We start from the raw sequence: 18,255 nt of genomic DNA, 5'->3' as shown, positions 1-18,255 counted from the left end.
CTTTTCAAAGCAGTCATTTAGAAGAAGAGAATCTACCATCATACAGCACAAATCAATAGTTTGATCTAGTTTAGGGGTCTCCAAACTATGGCCTGCGGGCCGAATGTGGCCCCTCGCTTGCCTTTATGCAGGCCTTGGGGCAATATCCATTCCACTGAGATGACACTATTCCTTCCACCAACACCAATGAAAGGGGAACTAATTCTCCCACTGACACCAGGGATGGGGCACTATTCCTCTCACTGACACCAATGACGGGGCACTATTCTTCCCACTGAAACCAATTATGTAATCTTTTTTACTTCCACTGACCACCAAATCTATTGTTTACTCCCTCTGCCCACAGTCCAGCCCCCCTAAAGTTTGAAGGGCAGTAAACTGACCCTTTGTTTTGAAAGTTTTGAGACCCCTGCTCTAGTTGATCGGAAGCTGTTTAACGCAATAGCTGTTGCCATGCTTTATCTAAACAAGTAAGAAAGGACACATTTTTTTACAGCTCACACTGCTAATAAATGATAATGCGGATATATCTACTATACATTGCAATTCAATGCTGATTCAAGCAGTGCTCATAATGGCAAATTTTTAAGGCTGTAGGAAAACTTACTCTCATCTGGGTTGGGAGAAGCAAGGATAGCACTGTGCTTTCTTTTTACTTCCTCTACATTCTCAGCAATTTTGTCAATAAAACCTCTGATTTCCTCCACCTGCAGACAAAGAGATAAACCACCATGTCAAACTATCCTTAGTTGTATATATAGGCTATCACATCCTTCTTCTGGTACATAAAAACATTGGTCTGTATACTTTTGTTTTTTTTATGTCACAATGTAGAGTATAAGATTTCCTATCATCTGTGCCCAGTCTTGCCACACAGAGTTAATCCAGCTCTGAGTAATCCTCTTTTATTGTTCAGTGAAATAAAACGGACTTACAGAGAAAAACCTTAGTCCGTTCCGCCCCCTTGCAGTGAGTGACAGGTTATTTACATATCTCATGCACTAACCTGGAGACAGGCATTATTTTTTAATTCCCACCCCTTTTCTGAAGTCATGTGGTTACTTTTCTGGATTGTGACTGAATGTTAGTGATCATAGCAGAATTTAGTGTAAGGAATACACAGGAAAAAATGCATGTTGACAAGGGGAGTGTAGTGGAGGGCGGAGAGTCTACTGACATTACGACTCCACCCACAGAGCTCCAGACAACAGATCCACCCACAGAATCTGCAGTTTTTCAGTTCTTATGACAGACAGAGGGGAAACATTTGACAGGTAAGGATACATGCAGGAGGCATCTATATCCTTATAGATCAGCACTATGGCAGTAGTTTAGAAAGGATGAGAGTGGGTTTACATCCACTTTAAACAAAGGTAATTTATAGTTAAGTTGTCAGCTTTCTTGTCTTGTAGCCCTGGAGTCCAGATTTTATTTTCTTTACAGCAGGGATAAGCTCAGGCTTGATCGGATCCTACAAAAGATAAATAATCAAAAGAGGGCACACCAGCCTATTGCATTATTCCAGGACGTTCATTAAAATAACAGCATAAAATGTACTCACAAGTGCAGAAATCAGAAATGCTCATCAAGCTAATCATCCATAGCCTAATAGTCACATCTCTGTAGGCTCAACGGAACCGGGTGGACCTCTCAAAGATCCAAAGTGGCTGAAGTGTTTAGAAGGCTATACCTTCTTCATCATGTCCTTCGAAACACTTAAGTCAATTAGGATCTTCGCCATTTCCGCGGAGCCTGCTGAGTTTGTGACTATTGGGCAATGGATGATTAGATCGATGAGAGTTTGATTTATGCGTTTGGGAGTACATTTATTTCTTTTAATAAACGTTGTGGGATAATGCAGTAGGCTGGTGAACCCTCATTTGTCTATTAAACTTTTGTAGTGGCTGCAGGACATCCCCAGTTCTAGAGGGCAGCAGGGCTTGGAGTGATATTCCTATGATGTGGAGTCCAAAATAACACTTGAACCAGGCTACACACTTATGCGCAGGGGATTTGTTTGGTTTTTATTCTGATCCTTGTCTGGACCCACCTGTGTGAGCCTGTCAACAAGTTGTCATCTGTGCCACCCCACAGCTGAAAATATTCAAGGGGCACGTATATGTGTGGCTGTGGGGCAAGGAATGCCCTGGTTGCTTCTGACTGAACTAGCAATAGCTTTCTGGTGGGTTTACTCAGGTGGCTGCAGACTAGGATTCGAACTCATCCGGACCTGAACTCATCCGTACTGTATGATAGAGACACTCTACAGCACAGGTGTCAAACACAAGGCTTGCGGGCCGAATCCGGCCCTTCAGGCCATTTTATGTGGCCCTCGCACCTCTCCAGCAGCTGCCGGAGAGCTCCAGTTCTCCTCCAGACCCTTACTTTCTGCTTTCAAGCAATGCATCCAGCAGCAGCATAAAGTAAGGGGGGTGCACTGTGATGTAAGGGAGAGTGGGGGACTCAACTTCTGATGGTGGGGAGGCTATTGACATCTAATGTAGGGGGAGGGGATGCGCTGGACATCTAATCTTACAGATACAACTGGCCCTTTTGAGGGCAATCATAATGCTGATGCGGCCCATGATGAAATTGAGTTTGACACCCCTGATCTACAGTATATGGACTTTTTTGTTGGCACAGGTTTTTTTCAGGTGTCTTTTACCTACTATAAACCACAAACATATCTTATCCCTGCCATAGGTTAATCAGCTTCTGAACATAGAGGTCCTACAGGTGTTAATGTGGGTGTACATACAGGGCTGTGGCAAAGACATTAGACTGCAACATCCTGAGACATACTGATGTAATGCATCTACAGTATATTCTCTCTTCTAAGTAATATATCATAGCAATAAACAAATATGTTCCAAAGCTAACAATCTGACTGTATAATCTACACAATTTCCTTGAAATATACTGCCAACTGTAATTCGAGGGTCAATGTAAAAAGTCTACTCAATGTTCTGGGGAAAAAAAGGGAAGGTTCATTTTATTGGTCTATAAACACACATTTAGGGCCCATTGATAATGAATGGGCACAATCCATGGAATGGATGTCAACATTCCTAAAAATGTGCGCCAACATGTGCTTGAAAGATTAAACTGGAAAAAAAGGAATTGTACCACAGATGTACAATCCAATCCACGGATCCATGGGTCCAAACTTCTCAACCCACCAATTTGATGCCTCTCTTTGATTCAACTTACAAAAAAATGTCTGCAGATCAATGTTTGCAGATGCGATTGCAACATCTGAAGGGGATCTTAAAAGACCCATTCACGGCATTGCAGTATGTTAGCTTATGCATGTTAAGCCATGTGTTAATTTGTGTGTTACATTAAAAAAGCCCATTCATTTGAACACCCCACAAAAGGTGCATAAACCATTCCTGGCACAGCATGGCATCGGAATGCACAACAATGCATTGTTGCATGTTGAGCTGCAATGCACATCTGTCAACCAGGTGAGTTGGGGCGACATTCAGAATAAATAGCACTGCATAGTACCAATGCATGTAAGGTATGTTGCCGTACGTTCCCAATGCAATGATGTGAATGGGCCCCCCAGGGAAACTCTTCAAAAGGGAAAAAGGCTAGGTTCACATCTATGCGAATTGGATGCAGGTTTCCCTGCATCTAATTTGCATGGTAGGAGATTGCGATTGGCTCTCTACAGTATGCAGCCGGTTCACATATCTCCACTGCGGCTCCGGTGCAAATTTCCACAGAGGTCCTGTGCATCTTTTGGTCCATTTCAGGTCCGAATTCAGCCCAAAAATTCGGACCTGAAACGATGAACGCACTGGATCCCTGCTGTGAGCCGCATGCGGCAATAGTGTGAACCCAGCCTAAAGGATGGAGCAACAGATGCTTTTTCTTTTGACAGATGAATTTATTGTCCTATTAATTTTAAGCTGGAAAGGGAGTAGTGTTTGATGCTCTAGAATGGTGTAGCTTCTGGGATTATTCCTGCCTGAACCCAGGTGCATCTATGAAAATAGCTGGCTGACTAATTGCCTATCTTTCAGTCCTTATTAAGCCCATATCACCAAGAAACTAGCGGTCTACTGACAGACAGGCTGGCATTGTTCTGATGTTTTCTCCTAACGCAGTAAGAAAAATGGGACTTTCTAGCTTCAGATATCTACATGGTGAATATCATACCTGTTCAAAAAATTCATCCATGAATTTGTCTCGATCCAGACTGACAGCCACTTCATCATCTTCATCACTGTCTTTAGCCTGCAAGACACAAGAAATCCACAGTTTATTCATTTTGTATTTATTAACATTACTGTTTTATAGATAAAGTCAAAACATGTTTTGTGGGTTGATGGGTGCACAGAATCTGAACTGCAGCTAGCTGCCATATCCAGGAAATGCTTGCCATCTTCCAGCATTCCATGCTTCTTTAATACTCTACTGATGTCAATAAACTTGCTCTTTACAATAATAGATACATTGGGCTAGATTCACAGACGAAGTACGCCGGCGTATCTACTGATACGCCGGTGTACTTTCAAATTTCCCGCGTTGTATCTTTGTTTTGAATCCTCAAAACAAGATACAACGGCTTCTGGGTTAGATCCGACAGGTGTTTGTCTTCGTACGCCTTCCAATCTAAGATGCAATACTTCGGCGTCTGCTGGGTGGTGTTTTCCGCGTCGGGTATGCAAATTAGCGATTTACGACGATCCACGAACGTACGCGCGGCCGTTGCATTTTCTAACGTCGTCTGTAGTCGGCTTTTTCCGGCGTATAGTTAAAGCTGGTATTTTGCGGCGTATACATAGACTTGCCATGTTAAGTATGGCCGTCGTTCCCGAGTCGAAATTTGAATTTTTTTTTTTGCGTAAGTCGTCCGTTAATAGGGATGGACGTAACTCACGTCTAAGTTAAAAAAATGACGTCCTAGCGACGTCATTTAGCGCAATGCACGGCGGGAAATTTGGCGACGACGCATGCGCATTTCATTCGGCGCAGGGACGCGCTTCATTTAAATGAAACCCGCCCCCAACCCTGCCCAATTTGAAATCCGCCGCCAGAAATACACTACGCCGCCGTAACTTACGGCGCAAACTCGCTGAGGATTCGAAACAACGCCAGGTAAGGTACGGCGGCGTAGTGTATCTCTGATACGTCTACATGTATGTGGATCTGGCCCATTGCATGATTAATATACTTAAAGGGGTTGTAAAGGACTTTTTTTTTTTTTCCTAAATAGCTTCCTTTACCTTAGTGCAGTCCTCCTTCACTTACCTCATCCTTCCATTTTGCTTTTAAATGTCCTTATTTCTGAGAAATCCTCACTTCCGGTTCTTCTGTCTAACTCACCACTGTAATGCAAGACTTTCTCCCTGGTGTGGAGAAAGCCTCTTGAGGGGGGAGGGGGAGAGCAGGCAAGTCAGGACACTCTCTACTTTGCAGATAGAGAAAGGAGCTGTGTGTTAGTGGGCATCCTGACACTCCTGCTCGCCCCCTCCCCCTCAAGAGGCTTTCTCCACAGAAAGAAAGAAAGCCTTACATTACGGTGTTGAGTTACAGACAGAAGAACAGGAAGTGAGGGTTTCTCAGAAGAAATAAGGACATTTAAAAGCAAAATCGAAGGATGAGGTAAGTGAAGGAGGACTGCACTAAGGTAAAGGAAGCTATTTAGGGAAAAACATTTTTTTCTTTACCCTCCCTTTAACAGTGTTGTAGTTCTCATGTAGACTGAAGGATAGAAGCAATATACAACTGGACATTGCAGCCCCCCCAGGCAATAGATGGTTGTGTTGGATGCCATCATAGCCGCTCTACCAGTAATGGCTATCTTTTCTATTTTACTAAATAAACCAACCATCTATAATAAAAAGTAATTTTTATATCTGGAAAATTAAATACACATTCTAATCAAAATTTCAATCAAACATTTACCTTTTATCTCTTTTTCAAACAAGCACTCTTCAATAGAATACACATTGCTAATTAAGACTCAGAGTGGCGTGTTAAGAATTATGATATGCCATAAGAAAAACACATCTATGACAATGATCTTGACATTGAATTCATTTGTAATAGATGCCAGCAATTCATTTGTACCTTAAACCACATGCTTATCTTCAGTAACACATTAAAAAGTCCAGCCTTCCATGGCCTAGTTCGCCAAACTAAAGCTGGCCGCTAGTAGATTTTCAAATGATTGTTTATATTAATATTCTCATCAGTACATTTGATCACATGAGTAATGCCATTCAAAAGTACATCTACACCTGGAACACATCCAATGCGGTTCAGAGAGCAGATGGAGAGGCAGGCGAGGGGTGATGACGTCACTGGGGATGCGACGCGTTTCCGAGTGTACACTGCCTGTACACTCGGAAATGCGTTGCATCCCCAGTGACGTCATCACCCCTTGTCTGCCTCTCCATCTGCGCTCCGAACCTTGTTTGAGGTCCCTTTCCTCCACCGCAGCCGGTGATCTGCCGAGCTGGTTCCAGCTATCGTGGAAGTTCCAGCGCAGGCGGAATCTGATGTGCCGAGATGGTTCCGGCTAACAGGAAAGTTCCTTCAAGGACTGCGCAGGCGCAAACTTGCTGACGGAAATCTCCGAACCTCGGCCGGCATCCAGGGCGACGTAGATTTCGAGGTAAGTGGTCAGTCTGCCTCCCGTCCTCGCTTCGCTCGGACAGCTCGCTCAGCTCAGATGGCTCGCTCCGCTCGCTCCGCCTCCTGGCTCTTTTTTTAACATTCTCCAATCCACGGGGATGTTAAAGAATGAGCCTGGATGCCGGGCGAGATTCGGAGATTTCCGTCGGCAAGTTTGCACCTGCGCAGTCATAGAAGGAACTTCCCCGTTAGGGGAACATTTAGGACAAGTCACCGGCTCCATCTAATCAGCGGTGAGAATACACCTCTACATCACATCGCTTCTGCAGGACCAGGAAGTGAACAGCGGACCTGATGACAGGTCATTAATTTTACCCATTCTCACTGAAGAGCAGTGTACCTAATACTGTGCTCATTGAGAACCCATATCTTTTTCTAGCTAACATTGTACAATATGCTTTTTGCCTCAGAGTATAAACAGGGAATCCTCTTGGAAGCCTAAGGGATGATATTTGTAACTTGGAAAACGTAGCTATATCACCCAAGATACAATGTATTTATAGCTATACCACAGAGATCAACAATATGAGCTGCATTGTATATTAGCCCAAGGGACTTGGTAATTCTCCACATGATTACATAGACTTGTATGGATACCCAATAGGAGGCTAGCAGGAAGGATGTCATAGCTAAGTCTTGGTGAATGACACAAGCATTATTTGCTTACACAATTTGATTCCCTGCGGAAGGCAGATGCGCCTGTGACTACATGAGTATCATGGGAACAAAACAACTATTTACAGTGTAGTACAAATGCTCACATTCACTTATCAGCAGGACATTCACATCCATTTACTAACCTGTGCAAGTCATTTAAAGCCCACAGATACACACAACTCATATTCAGTGCCCACTTGATATTTAAAGCAGGGGTTCACCCTATTAAAAAAAAAAAAAAAAAATTTTTATTCTAGCATTACATTCGGCATCGTAGCGCGAGCTACAGTATGCCGGTCTTACATTTTTTATCCCCGTACTCACTGTGCTATTGTACATTGAAGATTCCGGGGAATGGGCGTTCCTATGGTGAGAGAAGGTGATTGACGGCCGGCCCTGGCACGTCACGCTTCTCCGGAAATAGCCGAAATAGGCTTGGCTCTTCACGGCGACCTGCGCATAGCCTGTGCGCAGGCGCCGTGAAGAGCCGAGACCTACTCCGGCTGTCTTCGGGGAGCGTGACTTGCCAGAGCCGGCCGTCAATCATCCTCCCTCTCCATAGGCACGCCCATTCCCCGCGGGAGTCGGAATCTTCAATGTGCAATAGCACAGTGAGTACGGGGATAAAAAATGTAAGACCGGCATACTGTAGCTCGCGCTACGATGCCGAATGTAATGCTAGACTGATGTTAAGGAGGGTGAACCACCGCTTTAACTACGGGATTAAACAGTGAGTACGGCGCAAAAAAATAAAATAAAAGGCATACTGTAGCTCACGCTAGTATGCTGGATTTCATGGTATAAACTTGATTTTAAGGGTGAACCACCGCTTTAATATGTATACCCATGGTAGACAGCAAATTTGATGATGAGACAACAATGTTAGGAGAAAGTGTAGCCATAGCTTAAATCGGAGGGAGGGTGCATACACTGTTTTATCCAATTATATTAGGGTTGCACTGATACTTTTTTAAGACCAAGTACAAGTTCCGATACTTTCCCCCCCCCCCCCCCCAAGTACAGTACTCGCCGATACAGATTACCAATACTTTTTTTATGTCACGTGACAGTGGCACTAATATGCAGCACTGATGGGGTGCCACTGATGAGGAGGCACTAATGTGTAGCACTGATGAGATGGCACTGATTATGAGGCACTAATGGGCACTGATGAGGTGTGGACTGTGTCAGTAGTGTTTTATTTAAAAAAAAAAAAGATATATATTATTTTATACAATTTATATATTTTTTTCTGGGGGGGGGGGGGTTGGAATCGGTGTGGTGTCAGTGTTTTTTTTGTGTTAACCTTTAAAAATTTACATATATATATTTTTTTATCAGCCCTGTTGGGGGGCTTTGGCGAGATATTAGGGATCTAAACAGAGAAAGAGACTAAGGACACAGATTCCCTTTCTCAGCAGCCTCAGCTGCACTGTTGATGAATGAAGAGGAGAGGGAGGTACCTCTCCATCCATAAACTGAAGCATGATAAACACAGTTTACTCTGCTCGGTTATGAATGGACAGTCAGTGATTGCATTAAAAAAAGGAAGAAGTCGGTAAACAACATATTTACCGACTCCTTCATCCGCTCTCCATCCTGACAGATCAGGGGAAGAGGGATTCGAGGAGGACCTGGAGAGACTGAGGACCATACGGGGGAGCTGGAGGGGGACCCGGAGTCAGCGAGGACCATACGGGGGAGCCAGGGACAGCGAGGACCATACGGGGGGCCTGGAGGGGGATCCGGAGAGAGTGAGCAGCACACAAGGGGAGCCGGAGGGGGCACCCGGAGAGCTAGGAGAGGAGGACACAGGGGACAATCAGTGTGGTTCTTACCTCCCTTAACCAGGTAACAATTTCGGCTCATCCCCGCTAATGCATGTAACCAAGACACTGTAGTTCGTGATGAGATGTGCCTTTCTTAGGCCTCGTACACACGATCGGTTAACCAGAGGACAAAGGTCTGATGGACCGTTTTCATCGGTCAAAACCGATCGTGTGTGGGCCCCATAGGTTATTTAACCATCGGTTAAAAAAAAGCCAACTTGCTTTAAATTTAACCGATGGATTCCTAACCGATAGGTCAAAACCGATCGTTAGTAGGCACGACCATCGGTTAAAAATCCATGCATGCTCAGAAACAAGTCGACGCATGCTTGGAAGCATTGAACTTCATTTTTTTCAGCACGTCGTTGTGTTTTACGTCACCGTGTTCTGACATGATCGGTTATTTAACCGATGGTGTGTGGGCGCGACGGACCATCAGTCAGCTTCATCGGTTAACCGATGAAAACGGTCCTTCAGACCATGATCGTGTGTACGAGGCTTTAGACACACTGGCCCGGATTCAGAAAGGAGATACGACGGCGTATCTCAGGTTACGCTGTCGTATCTCTGAGTGCGGGCCGTCGTATCTATGCGACTGATTCATAGAATCAGTTACGCATAGATTTCCCTAAAATCCGTCCGGTGTAAGTGTCTTACACCGTCGTATCTTAGGCTGCATATTTACGCTGGCCGCTAGGTGGCGCTTCCCTATATTTACGCGAGGAATATGCTAATTAGGTATTTACGCCGATTCAGAAACGTACGTCCGGTCGGCGCATTTTTTTATGTCGTTTACGTTAGGCTTTTTCTGGCGTAAAGTTACCCCTGCTATGTGAGGCATAGCTAATGTTAAGTATGGACGTCGTTCCCGCGTCGAGTTTTGAAAATGTTACGTTGTTTGCGTAAGCCGTTCGCGAATAGGGCTGTACGTAAGTTACATTCACGTCTAAAGCAATGACGACTTGCGGCGTAATTTCGAGCATGCGCACTGGGATTTTTTCACGAACGGCGCATGCGCCGTTCGTAAAATACGTCATATACGTGGGGTCACAGTGTAGTTACATAAAACACGCCCACAACATCCCCATTTGAATTAGGCGGGCTTACGCCGACACACATACGTTACGCCGCCGCAACTAAGGGCGCAAGTTCTTTCTGCATACGGAACTTGCGCCCTAAGTTACGGCAGCGTACCGTATCTGAGCTACGTTACGCCGCGCCGACAGACTGCAATGTATCTGAATCCGGCCCACTGTTTGTACTATGCAAATGTATCTTTACTTTACTTGTAAAACAAACACAAATATATAAAATAAATATAAAATATAGCCATCTACATAAAACCATATGACACAATGATTTTTCGTTTATGCAATTATCCATAGGAGGTGCCTAGGACTGATGCATTTCGCTATTAATTTGCTTCTTCATGGTCCATACTTTCTGCATCTCTCAGAAAGTAAATTTTGACAAAATAAAAACGTCCTATAAACAATAAAGCTTGGTACAACTAACATCACAGGAACATATTATACATGAATGGTTGAAAAACATAGACGGAGAAGAGGAAAAGACATTATAATATAATAATATCTATTCTATATGTCTAATCTTATTTCTCCATCACCCTATTGTGATTTTGGAGTGTAAGGTGTTTAGGATGGTTAAAGGATAGGCATAATCTATCACAAATAGACACCAAAAATAAAATTGTATAATACACGATATTGGTTACAAATTGTGGCAAGCTTACTTGGGAACGCAGGGCTAATTACGGGGAGGAGTTGCACATATTGAGAGATAATTGGATGTGACTATGGAATACATGTACATCTTTATCTCAACTGATCCCCCTTCCATTGTTTACATTCTTCCTGCATGTGAGTGGGTGGATGTGACAAACAGATCAGCTATTCTCTAGCCTTCATTTCTAGGTCCTCATTAAACATGGCAGGTGTCTCTTGCACCATAAATCAGCCTGTTTAGTGAGTGACTATGCACCGTACAGCAGCAATACAAGTAGGCCCCTTGTGTTTAATTCATCTCATATCTCCTTTCATTCGCTTACCTTACAAAAATGGTAGATCTGACACTTTGGTAACATTTGAAAACCACATAATAGAAGATAAAATGCCCTGTCCCTGCAGATCTCCCCCACTGAGAATAGAAGCTATGTAGTTAAGTTGAGGCTATCCAGCTCATGACCAGTTTCTTGCTTGCTACCATGCTGCTTAGTGAATTGGTTTCAGCTCCCCCTGAGACCTGTCAGCTACTTCTATTATCCATCTATTTTATATGACAGCCTGCCTTCCCATCACAGCGTTCTGCCTTGACCTGCTCCGATGTACAGCTGGAATATCACCCACTGAACCAGCAGATAGGAATTGATCATTCGCAGTGCTCTACGGAGATGTGCCTGTTCTGATGTGTCCATGGGATAACTCATTCTAGTTATACCCCCTTCTGAACTGGTTATACCTAGACATACTTTAGTCAGAAATGGATTTATTGCTTACAATAGAGGAACTCCAAAGTCTATCGTTTTCTTGCACAAAGTCAAAATGAAATTACTGATCATCATGCGTTTTCCAGTGAGTACGCCAGTCCGGAACTGAGTTTTTGAGGGCCTGGTAGCCCACTTTTATTTAAAAGTTCATAAATACAATAGCAGCCCTCGCAGGGGGTTCCACCATTCCTGTATCTTGTCAACTCAACAGTTTAGCCTCCTGGCTGTCACACTTGCCATCCGGCTGTTTCAGGCCTTTAGCCTAGGCCCCAGTTTTGTTCCTCAGAACACACAGTTTCCTAAAGATAAGCTCAAACCTCGCTTACTCCTGTCCGCATCTTGCTGCTCCATCATTAGTGGCATCTGCCTCCTGCAGACATGCGCACACAGCCTCTGACTCCACTCAGAGGGATTTTGGGAATCCACCTGATTCCCGGGACAGACTTCCTGTCTGTGGGTGGGGCTCTGAGCCATAGTCAGTTCACAACTAAATAGCTGAACACACAGCTGTGTAATTAGTGTGTCTTTCTCTCCAACATATGGCGTAAACCAGCAATCTTTCCCATAGCACAGAGTCCCACCCTCACAATATATATATTGTTACTAAGAAATCCCCAGAAACCTCTACTAATCCTGACTTTTTTCTTCTTGTCTTTACTTTCCTTTTCTTTTCTCTTTATTCTATCCTATCTTTTCCTATTGTTTTTATATAAAAAATGGTAGTGAAACACCCACTTTTACAATGTTTAATTATAACACAATAATAGATAGTAAGCTCTAATGTCCTATTATTATAAGTTACTGCATCTCGTAGTAATTAATACTATTTCTTTATTATTATTCTTGATTCACCAAGCACTTGCGCGTAAACTTACGGCGGTGTAACGTAAAGCCGTCCGGCGCAAGCCCACCTAATTCAAATGGGGCGTGTACCATTTAAATTAGGCGCGCTCCCGCGCCGAATGTTCTGCGCATGCTCCGTTCGGAATTTTCCCGCCGTGCTTTGCGCGAAATTATGGCGCCCCAGCGTGTTTTTTGAACGGCGACGTGCGTAACGTAATTTCGTATTCCCGGACGTCTTACGCAAAAAAAATTCGACACGGGAACGACGCCCATACTTTAACATGGAGGAGTGATTTTACCCCATGTAAATAGCACTTTTAACTTTACGACGCGAAAAACCGACGTAAGAGAATGCGACGAACGCGCGTACCTTCGTGGATCGCTGTAATCAGCTAATTTGCATACCCTACGCTGGAAAACGACGCAAACTCCACCCAGCGGCCGCAGGAGAATTACACCTAAGATCCGAAGGCGTACGAAGCCGTACGCCTGTCGGATCTTAGCCAAAAGCCGTCGTATCTTTGTTTGTGAATGACAAATAAAGATACGACGCGGCAAATTTGAAAGTACGCCGGAGTATCAGCAGATACTCCGGCGTACTTTTTCTGTGAATCTGGCCCTTAGTTCTTTAAATAACATACAGCTTACTTAAGTCTTCAATTGCTTGTAAATACAAGTAATACTAAAGCCCAGTACACACGATCTGGCTTTTGTCCGGCCAAACTCACATCAGAATTCTGACAGAATTCCATTGGAGTAAAGAGAACATGTTCTCTATCTAAACTCCGATGAAATTCCTCGGAATATCCGATGGAAAAACTCTGATGGGGCATACACACGGTCGGAATTTCCGATGGAAAAAGTCAGCCGGACTTTTTCTATTGGAAATTCCGATCGTGTGTATAGGACATAAGATTTGATATGTAAATTCAACTAATGCTATCATCTAATGTAATCAATATTTTGTTAATTGTACCAATGTTTATATTTACAAAATCAATAAACAAATTTGACAAGAATTTTTTTTAGCAAAACGCTCTTAACCACTTAAGCCCCGGACCTTTAGGCAGCTAAAGGCCCAGGCCAGGTTTTGCGATTCGGCACTGCGTCGCTTTAACAGACAATTTCGCGGTCGTGCGACGTGGCTCCCAAACAAAATTGGCGTCCTTTTTTCCCCGCAAATAGAGCCTTCTTTTGGTGGTATTTGATGGAAAAACTCTGATGGGGCATACACACGGTCGGAATTTCCGATGGAAAAAGTCAGCCGGACTTTTTCTATTGGAAATTCCGATCGTGTGTATAGGACATAAGATTTGATATGTAAATTCAACTAATGCTATCATCTAATGTAATCAATATTTTGTTAATTGTACCAATGTTTATATTTACAAAATCAATAAACAAATTTGACAAGAATTTTTTTTAGCAAAACGCTCTTAACCACTTAAGCCCCGGACCTTTAGGCAGCTAAAGGCCCAGGCCAGGTTTTGCGATTCGGCACTGCGTCGCTTTAACAGACAATTTCGCGGTCGTGCGACGTGGCTCCCAAACAAAATTGGCGTCCTTTTTTCCCCGCAAATAGAGCCTTCTTTTGGTGGTATTTGATCACCTCTGCGGTTTTTATTTTTTGCGCTATAAACAAAAATAGAGCGACAATTTTGAAAAAAATGCAATATTTTTTACTTTTTGCTATAATAAATATCCCCCAAAAACATATATCCTTTTTTTTTTTCCCTCAGTTTAGGCCGATACGTATTCTTCTACCTATTTTTGGTAAAAAAAAATCGCAATAATCGTTTATCGGTTGGTTTGCGCAAAATTTATAGCGTTTACAAAATAGGGGATAGTTTTATTGCATTTTTTTTTTCACTACTAATGGCGGCGATCAGCGATTTTTTTTCGTGACTGCGACATTATGGCGGACACTTTGGACAATTTTGACACATTTTTGGGACCATTGTCATTTTCACAGCAAAAAATGCATTTAAATTGCATTGTTTATTGTAAAAATGACAGTTGCAGTTTGGGAGTTAAACACAGGGGGCGCTGTAACATTTAGGGTTCACCTAGTGTGTGTTTACAACTGTAGGGGGGTGTGGCTGTAGGACTGACATCATCGATCGAGTCTCCCTAATAAAAGGGATCACTCGATCGATGCGCCGCCACAGTGAAGCACGGGGAAGCCGTGTTTACATACAGCTCTCCCCGTTCTTCAGCTCCGGGGAGCGATCGCGACGGAAGGCTATAAACAAATAGCCGCGCCGTCGTCCCGGATCGCTCCCCGAGGGAACCCGACCGTCGCATGTACCGGGGGGGGGGGGTTTAATGCTAGAAATTTTTATTTATTTTTTTATAGGGTGAACCCCCTCTTTAACATTGGCTGCGCCTCATATAGCAGGGGTAACGTTACGCCGAAAAAAGCCTTACGGAAACTACGTAAAAAAATGCGCCGGCCGGACGTACGTTTGTGGATTCGCATATCTAGCTAATTTGCATACTCGACGCAGAAATCGACGGAAGCGCCACCTAGCGGCCAGCGTAAATATGCACCTTGGATCCGACGGCGTACTAAGACGTACGCCAGTCGGATCTAGCCCAGCTTCAGGCGTATCTTGTTTTGTGGATACAAAACAAAGATACGCCAGAGCAACCTAGCAGTTACGCGGCGTATCAATAGATACGCCAGCGTAACTGCTTCGTGGATCTGGCCCACAGTATATATGTATCATTAAACATCTTTTATAGGGAAGATTACCACGTGCTCTCAAATTAAATCTGGTTTGTGGGCTATTATTGTTTTTTAATTTTAAAGACACTGTGCAAAACCACCGATACATACTACAAACATGTATATCATTATACATGTTTTATGGGGAAGCTACACGGAAACCGCTCGCTCCCTAAGGATCCATTAGCCCACATGAATCCAGCATTCTAAGGGGTTCTGTGACCCAATTCCAGAGGTTAACGAATGAGAGATTGCACTAGATGTGGCGTTATGAGAACACAGACACGTCCATAAATACTGCAGTATTTCCAGGGAAGAACTACAGTGCAGCTCTTGGTGGATTACCAGAGAGGAGCTGTCACTGGCTTCTTGATGTTATGTGGGAAGGCAGTGTCGCTCCCACCTCCCTCACAATACAACAAGAGAATTACTGGCCGTGAGAGAGCAGAGCTGACACTGTCATATATCATCCTCTCTACAAGAACTCAACTGCAGATGAATCTTTCCTCCCACTTATGTAGAACTGTGTATGCCGAACAAGAGGATGGCATGCCAGGGCAGTCAGCTCTATGGAGCACGAGAAGAGATGAGAAGCCATAAAACAAAAGCATCACAGAATCACTTTAGACTACAGCCAAGCAGATGACCCTTTAAAGATGGAGCCCGTCTATTCCTGTCATGGCAGCCATTACTAGAGACCACGGGGGTGACATTTTCAACTGTCCATTAAAAGAAAAGGGATTTCGGCAAGCGATTATTATATTTTAGAGCTTTTCTGAAGAGTATTAAAAAAGCGTTACAGTAGTTACAATAGACGCAGAAGTGCCAACATTTCTAAATGACTGTACAAAAATGAAAAACGAGCAGCTTTTCCCACAATACTTAGCCTAAAGCCCCGTACACACGATCAGAATAACCGATCGGAATTGTCTGATGACAGGCTGTTGTCAGCAAACCTGGCCGTTTGTACGCTCCATCGGACAAATGTTGTCGGATTTTCCGCCAACAAATGTGGGATATCATGCTTTAACATTTTGTTGTCGGATTATCCGATCGTGTGTGCAGACGTCCTTCAGAAAAAAAATCTAAAGTACAAACACGCATGCTTTCACGCTCTTTCATCTGACAAAGCATAGGACTTTGGGGCGTTGGCCGTGAACTTGTATTGCATAAAAACGGCAAAGAATTGTTGGCCAACAAACACAAACTATGTGGTTTTTCAGCTCTTTAGCGCCACCCTTTGGGCAACTTCTGCTAATGTTGTGTTATGGTTAGCATTGCTTTCCAACGGACTTGTGTACACACAGTAGGAAAATCTGACAAGATATATTTGTTGTCGGAAAATTTTATCCCACATTTGTTGGTGGAAAATACAAACGGTCGGATTTTCCGACAACAGCCTGCCATCACACAATTCCCGCTGGAATATACGATTGCGTGTACGAGACATTACAGAACTAAGCCTATAGTGTAGCATATGCACTTTTCATCACATGCTTAGTTTGAATTGACCAGAAATGAGAAAGGTTTGCTTTAAGCTGTCAGTAATTGCTAAACAAACAGGACTCACAGTCACGAGTGATGCACAATATTCTGACTCAAGCTTTTCCTCACCCCCACCCAATACAGAATGCTGTACGTAACTATATCTACATGTGACATAGAATTATTTCCTGACACTATTTCTAGCATGCTTGCATAACAAGCAAATGTAAGTCAATGAGGAATCCTTTCATTATTCTGCCACTTCCACATCTATGCGTTCTTTAAATCCTTCCACTTGTGTCTTGTGGGGATGACCGAACATGAAGGCAATCCCGAGGGGAAAGCCGAGAACCTGCTCGGTCAGTCTTTCCCCCTACACACGGCTGGAGCTTTGGCCGGAAATGTGTATGCTCTATCGCAGTTTTTCCCATGGGAAAAACTGCCAAAAAACGTCGGTCAAAAGTAAGCTGGTTTTACCGGCGGGAAAAAAAAGTACTGGTTCTCTTTTCTTGTCAGGTGGTTTTTGGGCAGTTTTCCTGCCATAAAAACTGTGAGGAGCATATACACGGCCATGATTCTCGGCCAAAAGCTCTCCTCACAGTTTTCCCGCTGGGAAAACTGATCGTGTGTACCAGTCATAAGGGTGTCCATAGGCCAACTAGGAGAGAGTGTTGATTTACAGACAGGAAGTGTCAGTGTAAAGGGGCTTTCCACAGTCATCGATTGAATAATTGTCAAGTATTGACGGCGGTTCCATTCCTACAATGTCATTTTTTTTATTAACCTGTGCAGCAAATCTTTGTATATTTTTACCCATTGATAAAATCTAAATGAGGTAAAGTAGAACGGCAGGAAATTGTATTTTAAAGCTTTATTAATTGTAATGTAACGTGTAATTTACACTTGCCTTCATAAAACATGTTTCAGTAGATATTCTACTGGGGGCTCTGCACTCCCATTGCTGGTATGCCTCCAGTCTATTCATCCCTCTCTGCATTCAGGCACATAAAGGAAGGCTAGACGGCAACTTCAGTTCAGAATCAAGCATTGGATGCAAGAGGGAAATAGGAAAAAGCACAGAAACGCCAGCGTTTACCACACACAGCCTGTATAGCCAAGGATGCCAGAGATGCACAAGTATAAATTCCACTTAGATGGTCAGTGTAGAGGCCTCTGGCTTTGGTAGTCACTGTAAAAATAAACAACTGGATGACTGGAAATGTTACTCTTAACCAGTTCCAGACCGTCCTATAGCAGATTTGGTGCTACATGGCGGCCCTCCTGTGCAGGATCACTTATATATATGTGATTCTGCAATACCGCCTACAGGGGGGTGCGTGTGCGCCACTGACAGGCCGCTTCCGTTGTGTGATTATTTAGAGCAAAAGTTGAGCTGCGGGTGCCAAACACTGGATGTCCGCCAGCACCTGCCGATCGTCCGTAAAACACGCAGAACGAGGACCTGCCCATGTAAACAAGGCATATATCCGTTCTGACAGGGGAGAGGGGATAGATTTTGTGTCCCTGCAAGGCGGAATAAAATCCATCTCTTCCCT

At 43.6% G+C, this 18,255-nt stretch overlaps 1 protein-coding gene across 2 annotated transcripts in view; it reads right to left on the bottom strand.

The window, feature by feature from the left end:
* STX1A (syntaxin 1A) overlaps positions 1 to 18,255 on the bottom strand; it is a 195,784-nt gene that overhangs the window by 74,293 nt on the left and 103,236 nt on the right. For both annotated transcript variants that reach the window (XM_040338316.1, XM_040338315.1), the window contains exons 2-3: positions 4,168 to 4,245; positions 608 to 707 (exon numbers count right to left, since the gene is read on the bottom strand). In XM_040338316.1, coding sequence (XP_040194250.1) covers positions 608 to 707; positions 4,168 to 4,245 — 178 coding nt within the window. The remainder of the gene's footprint in view (positions 1 to 607; positions 708 to 4,167; positions 4,246 to 18,255) is intronic.

The sequence above is a fragment of the Rana temporaria genome, chromosome 2, assembly GCF_905171775.1.
Source record: "Rana temporaria chromosome 2, aRanTem1.1, whole genome shotgun sequence".
Lineage (NCBI taxonomy): Eukaryota > Metazoa > Chordata > Amphibia > Anura > Ranidae > Rana > Rana temporaria.
This window is presented reverse-complemented; position numbering and strand designations above follow the sequence as displayed.